Source organism: Carassius gibelio, chromosome B10, assembly GCF_023724105.1.
Source record: "Carassius gibelio isolate Cgi1373 ecotype wild population from Czech Republic chromosome B10, carGib1.2-hapl.c, whole genome shotgun sequence".
Lineage (NCBI taxonomy): Eukaryota > Metazoa > Chordata > Actinopteri > Cypriniformes > Cyprinidae > Carassius > Carassius gibelio.
In genome coordinates, this window is record NC_068405.1 from 23,852,856 (window position 1) to 23,866,922 (window position 14,067).

Below are 14,067 nucleotides of genomic sequence, written 5' to 3' on the forward strand. Positions count from 1 at the left end.
GCACACTTAAAACGTGTCTCCTCTCACTTAAACTGCATCCTGTTCACTAACAAATTCACTCTATGCTCATGTGTTAGACATGAATTATTTTCGCACGTTTTTATTTCTAGCCTTTTACCGCAGTGAGAACGCTCTGATCCGTCAACATTGGCTCAGAAAAAAGGCGCATCACAGACAGTGTGTGAACCTGGAGTTAGGCATATGCGCACGCTCAAATCGTGATTTTAGGACGTTTTCTTTTAATCGCACAGCCCTAGAATGGACTGGAAATGAACAGAAAATAATTGGCGGCCCACCTGCAATACCACCGCGGACCACAGGTTGAAAACCACTGCTCTAGCGTTAATAAACAGAACTGCTTGCGCCTTGCGGAAGAACATCATAGCCGGAACTACTTCTCTCTGTTTATGTCTATGAAGAATCACAAAGGTACTGGGTTACTCCGCCGCGGTACCCCGAAGCAATCTAAAATAGTCCGAATATAAACACTTATTATAGGTGCACCCTAGTGATTCAGGACAAGCTAAAAACACGGTTTGGAAAATGGATTCATGTTGTACTCGCTTATTATGTTCATTTTTCTACATTTTGAAAACACACAAAGTTACGGACCGCAGCTCTGATTGGTTGTTTTTTACCGGGAGTGATGTATTTCTGCAAATGGCAATAGGACCACTGGGAGGAGCTTGATTTTTTCACAGATCATCTGTCTCATATTTTTCATAAAATGTATGTTTGTATAAAATTACTGTAGATGTAATCTGTATACTCATTTAACGCCTGTTTTTGTCCAACTGTTAAAAAAAAAAGTTATTGTTCAAATGTAGTGCAACTGAAATATTGTAAATATCATAAAATATCTTTATTTCATAAAGAAAAAAAAAATTATAGATGGTCTCCCATTGGTCTCAAAGTCCTGCAGTATTTTTTAATTTTGAGTATGATTTAACAAAAATAGGTTCCTGTAAGCTATCATGTCATGTTCCCAAATTTGAAAAAGTAAAATGCCAATTGGTATTCTATTTAGAATTTACTATGAACATCAGCTTTGGGTCAAATCACCATACAGCTGTCCCCCCCACTTTTAAAATGGCTGCTACGCCCCTGGCTGTAAAACATTAGCCTAATAATTTAAATCGTATTTAAATATGTAAATACTCATACTATTATGTTTAGTAATATTTATTATATTAATATCAATATTAATTATCGTTGTTAACATTTAAAATTAATTATAATTATTATTCCTATAATTTTTTTTTATGTAACTAAGGAGGACTACTATACAGCTGTAAAACATTAATAATATGAATCATATTAAAATATTAAAAACTCGTCCTAAAGTAACTTGTCTTGGAATAAATTGTTCACTTGACGAAGAGTTCTGGAAAAACAGAAACTCAATTCAGTTACTGTGAACAGAATCTGGACTGATATTTACTGCAAAACACTTGAAACATTATTAATTATAACCATCGCACCTGCCCAATTAGAAGTCACATCTAATGTCACTAAGCCCCGCTCACTTTTTGTTAATATTTAAATATGTCGTATGTATACTTTTCTGATTGGAGGACACGGAGAAAAGGCGTGCCCACAGCGAAATCCAAATAATGTGATTGGATCGTCTTTAGTCCCGCCTCCACCAGCAGCAGACAGAGATGGACGCGTTGGTGAACCGTTCCACTGCGTCGCGTTCGGTTCTGCGTTCATAACCGTTAAAGTACGGGACTTCAGCGCGTTTGATTAAAACAAACGCAGTTTATCGCTTGTTTCCATCGTACTGGGATCTCAAGCCAGCGAGATGGCAGACAGCGGCGGCTGCGTGACGCTCCGCGGCGCTCTGATCCGGGACCTGCTGGACTCCAAACACAACGTGCTGTTCGACTGCGACGGCGTCATCTGGAACGGAGAAACAGCCGTTACTGGAGCTCCGGAGGTGGTCAGTCTGCTGAAGCAGCGCGGTAAACGCGTGTTCTTCGTCACTAACAACTGCACCAGGCCGCGGGAGAACTACGTGCAGAAGTTCAGCCGCCTCGGCTTCACTGACGTCGCGGAGGATGAGATCTTCAGCTCGGCGTACTGCTCCGCCGCTTACCTGCGCGATGTGGCTCGGCTGGAGGGGAAGGTGTACGTGATCGGCTGCGGCGGGGTGATGAAGGAGCTGCGGGACGCCGGGGTGCCGGTGGCGGAGGAGGAGGACGCGGAGCCGGGCGCCAGCATCTACACCTGTCCGCTGGACCCGGATGTGAAGGCGGTGCTGGTGGGATACGACGAGAACTTCACCTTCATGAAGCTCGCCAAAGCCTGCTGCTACCTGAGGAGCCCCGAGTGTCTGTTCCTGGCCACTGACCCGGACCCCTGGCACCCGCTGAGAGGAGGCAGGGTCACCCCGGGTGAGTCAGGGCTCAGGGAAGCTTCATGCATCATCCTATTAAAATCAGAAGCAGACATTGTTGATGTCTTGAGAGGAACTGGATTCATGCAACTACGTAATTTAATTACTAAATAAATGTAACCTTAATCGGTTACAAAACGTTCTTTTGCTTTAAAAAAAACACTAATGTATCTGGAGTTTTAGGACGGTTTTATTTCCTATTTAGTTTCATGTATATGCTTTAGTTCTTTGAGATTTACTCAAAGTACTCAATTGTAATCTGGTACGTTACTTTAATAAAGTAATTTAAATGGTTACACTACTTTTTAAATTTTAGACATTCCTGGAAACCCTTTACAATTGTCGAAATCCATCCTCTAGGAAAATCACAACAAGAAAGTTTTGGGTGTAAATGTGCTTGACTAGCATTAAATTACACTAAGCATATAATTTCTTAAAGCAAAATAAAATGTGGAAGAATCAAGTAAAAAAAAAAATATTTAGAAAGAAAATAAAGCCATTTTTAAGGGCTATTATGAATTTCTGCACTGACATTTTGATGTTAATCCAACACTTTCTTCACTAAAACTCTCATTGCTTGCAATGCAAAATAGGTTTATTAATTAAAATAAAATAAAATGTTTATTTATGATGTCAAATTTTTATGGATTCTGGCTTTTTAAATCATGGTAACTACAAATTATTATTATTATTTTTTTTCAGAAAGAAAATAAAAAAGCATATTTTAGGATCATTAATATTTTTCTTCATTCTCGCATAATTTTCATGACAATTCACCTATTTGTCCCCAACAAAACTCTTATTAATTTAATGCAAAATTAAAACAATTCATGTTTTTTTTTATTATTTGAAAATATTTTCCTACATTGACTTATTACTTTGTTTCCACCATTTATAAACCTAAATTAAAGGCTTTTTTTATGAAAGTAATGAGAGTTTTGGGTGTAAATGTAAAATACAATCTTCACATTTCTTAAAGCAAAATAAAACCTTACATTTATGGTAGAATCAAGCTTTTTTTTTTTTTTTTTTTTTTATATAAAAGAAATCAAGCCCATTTGAACTTTCTGCATTTTGACAATTTTTATGTAAATTCAACGTTTTCTCCACCAAAACAAAATTCACTTGTAGAATAAATCAATTTTTTATCATATTTAGTAATACTTTATAAATCATGGGAACCATAAGCAGGAAGAAAATAAAAATGAAATTTTTTTTGGCAGTAAGAAAACAAATCCTGTTTTTGGTTTGAGATTTTTCTGCATTCTTTTTAATGACAATTCACGTTATATAAAAAAAAAATCTCTCATTCCTGTAATGCAAACATAAAGTGTGTGTATATATATATATATATATATATATATACACACACATACACACTTTTTATAATATATAATAAATAAAATTTATTATTATTTTTTTTTTTTTCTGCATTGTGACTTAATATTTTTCGGTTTCATTTGAATGAAATTCAACACTGCTGTATCCAATAAAGAAACAAAAATACCGTTATTTTAATGTAACATTAATTAAAGGCATTTTTAATGACAGTCATGAGTTTTGGGTGTAAATGTGCTTAATTATCATTAAAAAACACAATGCAAATCACTGCTTAAAACATAAATGAATATATGGTTCCCACATAAAAACATTGTTTTCTAGGATTGGAATAAAGGATAAGACATTGTCGTCATGAACTACTAAAAGGGTCATGCAAAACAAATAAATAAAACAGGAAAATGTATTTGTGAGAAATTGTTTAAATTTGAAAGTAATTTGTTTAACTAGTTAATATTCAGTTTAATAACTAGTTTTTGTATCTTTTGATTTTGACGTGAAAAGTGACACGGACATGTTTCCAAGAGGTTTATTCTGTCTGAAATCTATCTGAAGTTCCTCAGATGCTCTAGCTCTGCTGAGCTGTTTTTTCGGCCTGTTGTTTGAGTGACTCTAGAAACACATGGACGATTCACAATGAGGCAGCCCCGCTTGAACACAGTCAGAAGTGAGTGAACGCTCTGATTGGCTCTGGTTTGCAACATCTGTTGCAACAAAACTAAATTGAAGCCCCAAATCAAATAAATAACAAATAAATAAGAAACTAAGGCTTTGTCTGTGCTCTTTCCATTGAAAATGAGAGGCAAGCACTGCATTTTAATCATGATCCAAACAAAGATGTTGCATGCATGCAACATGAGCAGTTTTTAATCGAAATTAGATTGTGTAATTTAAACATTTGAAGCAAAAACAGAATGGCTTGACTTCAGTTTTGTGAAACTATACATTAAAATATCTGCATGAAACAGAAACTGCAGACGAGCTGAATGAGACGCAGACTCACTCTAACAGCAGGAGGCGCTTAAAGCGTTTCCTTAGTTACCACTGTAAACAAAGCACTCATGAACACTGCAGCAGGCGGAGCTTAAAGCGTTTCCTTGGCTACCGCTGTAAACAAGGCACTCATGAACACTGCAGCAGGTGGAGCTTAAAGCGTTTCCTTGGCTACCGCTGTAAACAAGGCACTCATGAACACTGCAGCAGGTGGAGCTTAAAGCGTTTCCTTGGCTACCGCTGTAAACAAGGCACTCATGAACACTGCAGCAGGTGGAGCTTAAACCGTTTCCTCGGTTACCGCTGTAAACAAAGCAGCGCTGTGCTTTTAATATGCTACATACAGAATCGCAATTTGTTTCAAATCTCAACTGATTTGAATCGTCAAACATTTAATCTATTTTCAACCGGCTCACTGTTAATCTAATAAGTAACCTAATAATAGTCCTAATAAGAAGAATCTAACAGACCTACATTAATTGGAAATGCCAAATGCTGTAAATATTGCCAATATTAAAAGCTTTTGACCATATTTCCCATCCCTAGCACAAACACAGATTTGAATGTTTCGGTATGACTTTTTCCCAAGGTTTAACAGACATGGGAGATTGGTTGTCATTTAGAAGTGAGATCTTTGATTAATGGTGCTGCTCTGGTGTGAATGTGACGCAGGGTCCGGCAGCCTCACGGCCGCTCTGGAGACGGCCAGCAGCAGGAAGGCCACGGTCATCGGGAAGCCCAGCCGCTTCATGTTCGACTGCATCGCCAGCCAGTTCGATGTGGACCCGGCGCGCTCGCTGATGATCGGAGACCGGCTGGAGACAGACGTTCTGTTCGGCAGTAACTGCGGCCTGACCACAGTGCTCACGCTGACCGGGGTCTCCACGCTGGAGGAGGCGCTCGTATACAGAGACAGCCAGGAGCCGCAGAAGAAGCACTGCGCTCCTGATTACGTGATGGAGTCTGTGGCTGACTTCCTGCAGGCTCTAGACGAGTGACAGCTGCACTGTTCCTCAACGTCTGAGAAAACACCACAGAGCTCCACTCAGACATACGAGACCCTGGAGCACAAAACCAGTTGGTAGGGTCAAGTTTTCTAAATTGAGATTTATGCATCATTTGAAAGCTGAATAGATAAGATTGATGTATGGTTTATGATCAGACAATATTTGGCTGAGATGCAAATGTTTGAAAATCTGTAATCTGAGGGTGCAAAAAATCTAAATATTGAGAAAATCATCTTTAAAGGTGTCCAAATGAATTCTTAGCAATACATATTACTAATCAAAAATTAAGTTTTTATATATTTACAGTAGGAAATTTACAAAATATCATCATTGGACATGATCTTTACTTAATATTCTAATGATTTTTGACCCATACAATGTATTTTTGGCTATTGCTACAAATATACCCCAGAGACTTAAGACTGCTTTTGTGCTCCAGGGTCACATATTTCATCCATTTTATTTTATTTTCCTGAAAGGTAAGAATATATAAGGGGTTTAATTCTTTATTTAATTTGTGAATTTAAAAAAAAAAAAAATTAAGTTGATTTTTTTTTTATTTTATTATTATTTTTTTTTTTTTTTTTTTTTTTGGTGTTCTTTATTGTTGAAAAGCATTTAAGAGGACTTAAATGTTCATACATTTTAAAATTGTCATAATTTCTAAAGATTTTTAATAATTTTCTAAAGCTATCAAATAAAACATGATTAGTGATGCCATGAGTGATAATGACAATAATTAACCTTCAATTACACAATAACATGAAATAAAATAAGCCCCTAAAATACCTTTCAATAATACAAAAAATATTCCATTAAAAATTGTCATTTTATTTTTGAAAGGTGATTTATATTTAGTTTTAAAAAGGTAATCAAGTTTAGCTCCATCTGTCAGAGGAATCTCCTCAGATAAGACTCATTTATGCATCTCATGCGTTCAACAGACAGAGAGCAGTGTATTAAAGAGGATGAATGTGACTCTTTGAGAAGCAGTCGTGCATGAGATGAGCTCTGTGTGTCTGCAGGAGGTGTCTTAATGACACTCATCCTGATGTCCTTGTGTGAATATTACCTCTTGTGCTCCGTAGAAAAATTTTCATCTGGGTTTAGAGGGGGAGCAACACAATTTATATATTGATTAAATATATATCTCCCCATTTACTTAATTTACTTTGTGTTAAGGGAATTTTATTATATATTTTATTCTATAATATATAATATAATTTGTATGTATAAATGCATGTGTGTGTGTGTGTGTGTATGAAGAAATATATTGTCCCCTAAAATGGAATTACCTTTTAATATTAAAATAACATGAAAAAAAATCTAAGGTAATATTTAAGATTTATTTTTCATTTCATTTTTTATTTGTTTATATACTTTTTTTTCATATTTTCAGAATTATTTTTATTCAAATATAGTTACATTATGGGGATAAAATTTCTTTGTGTGTATGGTGTGTGTGTGCTTTCAAATTGATTTGATATTTGAAAGGTAATAATAATAAATGGATTTAATTTGTCATTGTATATGAATTTGTGTGTGTGTGCTTTATTATTGAAATGTAATTAAATCACAGTCCTCTTAAATTCTATTTTTGAAAGGTAATATTTAATATATTTAATTCATTTCATTTTATTTTCCTAATTTTTAATTGTATTTTTATTTATTATGGGATTTTTTATTTTTTTTGTCAAAATGCAATAAATACAATCCCCTTAAATTGGACTTTTGGAAGTTAAGTGGAATATATTTTTTTGCATGTGTGTGTGTCTCTGCCAACAGCTGCTCAGAAGACAATCAGCTAATGTCCCTTGAGTCCAACACGAGTTATGAAGTAAACCGCATAGGTGATTAGTTAAGTCTAGATGAAGCACTGTGCCAATCCAAATCTCTACTTGATAATGGGACAGTTTAGAGCAGCTTGACCAATGCAGAAAATAATTTATGTGCCAGCTACTGTACGTGTATTTATTTAGCTTTAATTGCATTAGTGTTATCTGACTGAGATTTGTTATTCAGATCTGGATGAAAATGTCTGACCTCTGCTCACTTGTTTGTTGATTGGGTTTTGAATGCCTTTTATTAACAAAAGTGACCTTTTTGACTGGAGTAGTTGCTGTTTGAGAGCCTTGTCACATGTTTTTGAGCTTCACATGAAGTCGAACCACTGAATATGAAACGTGTGTAAATCTGACGTGCCAAACTCATCTGTGTGAACGCACTGAATGTCAACCTGGATAAATGAGATTAAATCATATTGTGGTTTTGATCCTAGTCGCAGAAACTGGACCCGTTTTTTTATAAAAACGTAATCCTGAGTGATTTCTGGTCATGGTTTATTGTCTTTAGACTTTGTCCCCATTATGAACATCTAATTCTGAACTGTGATCATATTGAAGACAAACATGCAAATGCATCTGCTGATGGATTTAATGCTCTTTATGTGATGTGAATTCACTTTTTTTAAAGAAATAAAAATATGCCTTGTATCTTGTCGTTATTATTTTCTGCACATGATTAAATTTATCGGAGTAGCTTCATACGACATGTTTCAGTAACAAACCTTCAGGAAGTTATTTTTTATTTTTTTTTTATTTTTTTTTTTACCGTAATTGAAATGACTTGTCGAGTAGTCGAGTGATTGATTACTTAAACCACTAGTCGGCGCTGTCAGAAATAATCGACTACTCCATCATGCATTAACCATAACGCATGCACAGAGTTTGCAAGTACAATGTAAAATTTAGGATTACAATATTGCGTTTACCGGTTAATTTCTATTACTTTATCTATGTTGCATGTAAAATTAAAATATGTAATATGTAAAATATGTAATAATTAAGGGTGTACCCTAAGCAGAATAGCCTAGCCTACTTTATTCAGAAAGGCACGGATGATGACTTCAAAAACTAATAACAGACAAGGAATAATTCTGCCTGAATATTCGGATCCGGTATTTGCTAGATAACAGTTGAGTCATGGGATCAGCACAATATTATACACAGACCTCTAAAGTCACAAGTGTGAAGTGAATGAATGTAAACTTTATGAGTGAATAGAGCGCAAATCAAACAGCATCGCTGTTTGTCTCTCCGTCAGGGGCGGGTCTACGTGGTGCCCAAATTTGATTGGCCACCCCATGTGGCCCCCCCTATAAGATGTCTTGTGATTGGTTAATTTTACGGCCGATCAGTTTACTGAAGTTCGCGATTCAAAGCAAGTATGGGTAACTGCAGCATGGAGCAATGGGCATGCTAAAAGGTGGGCGTGTCGAAAGGTTTCTCATTGGTGGAAAGAAAGGTAAGGGGCGTGGCAAAATGTTTAGCGAAAACTGGCTGTTCCGCCTAAAGGTGAGCCATACTCTTAATCGCTATTGGCCTATAGATTAATAGAAAGCGATAAATAAAATGCATAATCCTATAAAACCAATTGAAATTCATCCATTGTAAAAACAGTGTTAATGATGTAAAGAATATTATTTTAAATTACATTTGAAAGTAAACGGCTTACTGACGTAATCATCACCGCACGTTTAGGTCTTAGTTTATCAATAATCCAAAACAGATTATTTTTGAGAATACAAATGTCTCTTGACACGGTTAGTCGCACTTGCTGTTGTTAAGTTAAAGTCATTTAAAGTCAGCTGTATTTGCTAAAATTAGTGAACTAACAAGAACAAACAACGTACAGCTGTATTTTTATTAACTAAGAAAGTTTAATAAATACTGTATCAAATGTATTGCTCATAGTTAATGTTAGTTAATACATCAGTCAACAAATGAAACTTTATTTTAAAGTGTTACACTAGAAAACTAGGTTTTGCCTGATAGAGAAAAATAAATGACAAATCCATTAAATTATCAAATTTAAAAATGAGTCAGAAGAGTTTAGTAACCTTGTTTTAAGTTGCATTAACCAATTAAGCAAACAGACACAGGCTTATCCTCTAAAACATTTATTTAGCTTTCAGTTTCAGTCACCAATTCAAGTAAAAAGATAGATAGATAGATAGATAGATAGATAAACCACTCATTCATTCATTCTGCAGTAGCAGTCCATAGAACAGAATCCAGCAAACTCTTTGTCTGAATAGAAAGCTGTGAAGATCCCTTCTTTCCAAAAACCACAGTTTCTACAGCCATCACATCTGCTGAGCTCCAGCTCCACTCTGTATGTCCTCCTCACATCTGGACTGACAGACTTTCAGTCAACCATACTTACACAAGAGAAAAACAAATGTTGAGAGATTCAAAAAAGAAGTAACCAGTAAAAAGAATAAAATATCCAATAAAAAAGAAGCGCAAGTGTCTGAGATAGCAAGTCTGCAGCCAGACCCTTCTCCATTATATTATAATAAAACTGTACTACTGACTCTTCACTGAGTACCAAAAGTACATATGCTTCCTGTGCATGGTTTCTAAAAGAATGGAATCAGAAAAAAGTTTACTGGCACTCATCTATATCACAGGTTATACTAATATTTACATTTATTCATTTAGCAGACACTTTTATCCAAAGCGACTTACAGATGAAGACAGTGGAAGCAATCAAAAACAACAAAAAGAGCAATGATATATTAAGGCTCGAGCCGCGCGGCAAACGCTTGCTTGCTAGAAATAGAACCGACGCCTATTTTTACCGCGACACGCGCGCGTGTTGGAAGCTTTTCCATGCAAAATATAATAGGAAAATGTGTTTAAATGTAATTTTGTACACAAATACATATGAATTTCTGATATTTTGATATTTGAAAGTCTATAGGTTGACATAAATTCAGATATAAATGTAATAAAATAAATAAATAATTATCGATTTTCAAATATTGCACCTGTCAAACATAATCTATTTCGCCGTCAATACTTTTGACGGTGTCCTTTATCAGTAGGCGTAGGTGTAGGTGTGTAAAAAAAAGTATATATTGTTGTCATGAAGACATGAGCCTGGTCTGTCAACGGTCTCCCTCTACAGCAGCAGCGCGCCAGCGGTGTCCTACTTATAAAGGACACCGTCAATACGGCGAAATAGATTATGTTTGACAGGTGCAATATTTGAAAATCGATAATTATTATTTATTTTTTTTATTACATTTATATCTGAATTTATGTCAACCTATAGACTTTCAAATATCAAAATATCAGGAATTCATATGTATTTGTGTACAAAATTACATTTAAACACATTTTCCTATTATATTTTGGCTGGAAAAGCTTCCAACACACGCGCGTGTCGCGGTAAAAATAGGTGTCGGTTCTATTTCTAGCAAGCAAGCGTTTGCCGCGCGGCTCGAGCCGCGCCTGAGACGCGCGTCTCACGCAGGCGGTCTGTAAGCTCTAACCTGTTAACATGGGAGCCGAATTAAAAACCGACACGCCACGCAGCTGAGACGCTTGCGCCACGCATCCAGTGTGTCTCCGGCCTAACACGCCCATTGCTCCAGGATGCAGCTACCCCTGTCTCATTCAAAGTGCAGTGTACACTGGTCGTCGCGGCCTTGGACTTTTACTTTTACTTTATCAAGTGTGGGAAGTCAAGACACCAAACAAAAAGCTGGTAGGTAACCTTTATGTATGGTTTGATATGTTTGTATGGTTTAATATGTTTGTATGGTTTCACGGTGGCCCAGACAGCTCACCACGCTGCAACTTTAGAAAACACGTGCAAATTGAAAAAACATCAGCAAGTGAAAAAAACATCTTCATCAGTTTGACAACACAAGTGCATATGCATATAACAAAACGCGCTGCAAATCATCACAACACTTCCATTGTGGCCAGTACTATTTGCAGCGCGTTTGTTAATTGCATGTGTTGTGACGATTTTCAGCGCATTTCGTTAATGCATGTGTTGTGAGGCAGCGTTTCTTTATATGTATGTGTTGTGAAGGATTTACAGCACGTTTCGTTATATGAATGTGTTGTGATGATTTGCAGCTCGTTTCGTTAGATGCATGTGTTGTATGGCAAGCCGAATGAACTTTTATTAATTCGCAGGATATGTATTCTTGATATCAACAATTCAATTTTCACTAGTAACAATTTTAATTCTAGATATCAGGAATTATATTTCCACTAGTAATAATGTTAATTCTTGATATCAGGAATTGTATTTCCACTAGTTAAATGTCACCATAGGCTTCCATTCAAATTTAATTGTTGATATCAAGAATTACTTTCTTACTAGTTGAAATTCCGATTTCACATATCAGAAATACAATTCTTACTAGTAAAGACCTTTATTTTTGATATCAGTAATAACGTGGTTACTAGAGCCCCTTTCACACTGCCATTCCGGCAAATACAGGGGTAAAGTGTTCCTGTAATTGTTCCCTGGTCGCTAGATTTGGCACTTTCACACTGCCAGTGATGACCCGGTATATGTGCGTGCTTTCACACACAACTCGTGAAGATCCCGTAACGACACGTGACATCAGCGCGTGACGTGTAATGTAAGAGTCGACAACGCTTGGCACGTTATACTTTAACTGAAGCAAGCAAACGATCTCTGCGTCAGCGCGGAAAGTGAGGAACTAACTGATCTCTACTTTATTACAGTTTGCACATATGTTTTCGTCGCGAATGTTGATCTTCCTTCAAAACAGCCGGTAAAAGAGTCGCGCGATAACGCGCGTCATCACTTCGATACGGAATTAGATCTGGCTTTTGTTCACACAGCGCTCGTTCCGGATCGATTACCGCAATGTTACTATGTCCCCGACCCGGGTTCGATTCGGTAATCAATTCCGGGACGTGGTTGCTTTCACACAGAAGGCGACCAGGCAATGTTACGGGAATATTGCGGGTCCGACGTGCAGTGTGAAAGGGGCTTAATACAGACGTCTATTCTTGATATCAACAATTGAATTCTTGATATCAACAATTGAATTGTTACTAGTGTATGGCAAGCCGAATTAACTTTTATTCATTCGCAGGATATGTATTCTTGATATCAACAATTAAATTTTCACTAGTTAAAATGTTCATTCTTGATATCAACAATTAAATTTCCACTAGTAACAATTGCTATTTTTGATATCAACAATTCAATTTCCACTAGTAACAATGTTAATTCTTGATATCAAGAATTGTATTTTCACTAGTTAAATGTCACCATAGGATTCCATTCAAATTTAATTGTTGATATCAAGAATTACTTTCTTACTAGTTGAAATTACGACTTCACATATCAGAAATAAAATTCTTACTAGTAAAGTTATTTTTGATATCAGTAATCACGTGGTTACTAGTAATGATGTCTATTCTTGATATCAACAATTTAATTATTGATATCAACCATTTAATTGTCACTAGTGACAATGTTCATTTCTGATATCATGAATGTAATTGTTACTAGTAAGAAAGCCATTTTAGAGATCTGAAATTACCCTCCCATTTGTTGATATCAGAAATACATTTGCAGATATCAGAAAGGAACATTGTCACTAGTAACAATTACATTTTTGAAATCAAGAATTAACTTTTTAACTAGTAACAACTAAATTGTTGATATCAAGAATTCACATTTTTACTAGTAAAAATGTCATTGTTGATATAAAAAATTATATATCTACTAGTAAGAAATACAAAGCTGATATGTGCATTTAGAATTGTAACTAATAACAAGTGCATTTTGATATCTGTAATAGTTTTGGTGCCGTTTTAACATTTAAACATAGGAATTGCTGATATTAACAATTGAATTCTTGATAACAACAATTTAATTGTTGATATCAACAATTGAATTCTTGATATCAACAATTACATTTCAACTAGTAACGACGTGTATTCTTGGTCTCAACAATGACGTCATCACTCGCAGAAATAAGTTTATCATATCAACAATGAAATTACAACTAGTAATACACATAATTCTTGATATCAGTAATTTAATTCTTACATGTTAAAATGGCATTTTCACTAGTAAAAATTGTAATTTAAGATATCATTAATTCCTTTTTGAATATGTGCATATCAATGAACCCCTTTTTGGATACGTGCATAATTTAATGATGAGTGAAACCCTTTATGAATGTTTATGTCGGATAGACGACAAAATAAAGAGTCCAACAGAGAATGGGCACATTTGATTGCCCTCTCGTGAAAATAAAATGCTCCTGTAGGCTATTTTTAATAATTATTTAGTTTTTATTTTGGCACAGGCTATTTAATTCCACCTACCAACATCTGGTAGTGTTAAACAATAATATAAAAAGACCTTAGAAATCTGTTGTATTCTGTGGCGCAGATGATAGAGCACGTGGCTACAGTTTTTTTTACACGACGGACCCTTCAACCTTTTCACGTCATATATGTATATGTATACATATGTATA

General features: G+C 35.5%; 1 protein-coding gene across 1 annotated transcript; it reads left to right on the top strand.

The window, feature by feature from the left end:
* The first annotated feature begins 1,453 nt into the window (after positions 1 to 1,453).
* On the top strand, positions 1,454 to 8,228 carry LOC127965919 (chronophin-like). The gene is made up of 2 exons (XM_052566642.1): positions 1,454 to 2,396; positions 5,402 to 8,228. The coding sequence occupies exons 1-2, from the start codon at positions 1,805 to 1,807 to the stop codon at positions 5,725 to 5,727; spliced, it is 918 nt and encodes a 305-aa protein (XP_052422602.1). The 5' UTR covers positions 1,454 to 1,804; the 3' UTR covers positions 5,728 to 8,228.
* Positions 8,229 to 14,067: the final 5,839 nt, after the last annotated feature.

Coding starts and splice junctions, on each gene's coding strand:
- LOC127965919 (XM_052566642.1), top strand. CDS start 1,805: ATGGCAGACAGCGGCGGCTGCGTGACGCTCCGCGGCGCTCTGATCCGG. Junction 2,397..5,401: donor AGGAGGCAGGGTCACCCCGG/GTGAGTCAGGGC, acceptor AATGTGACGCAG/GGTCCGGCAGCCTCACGGCC.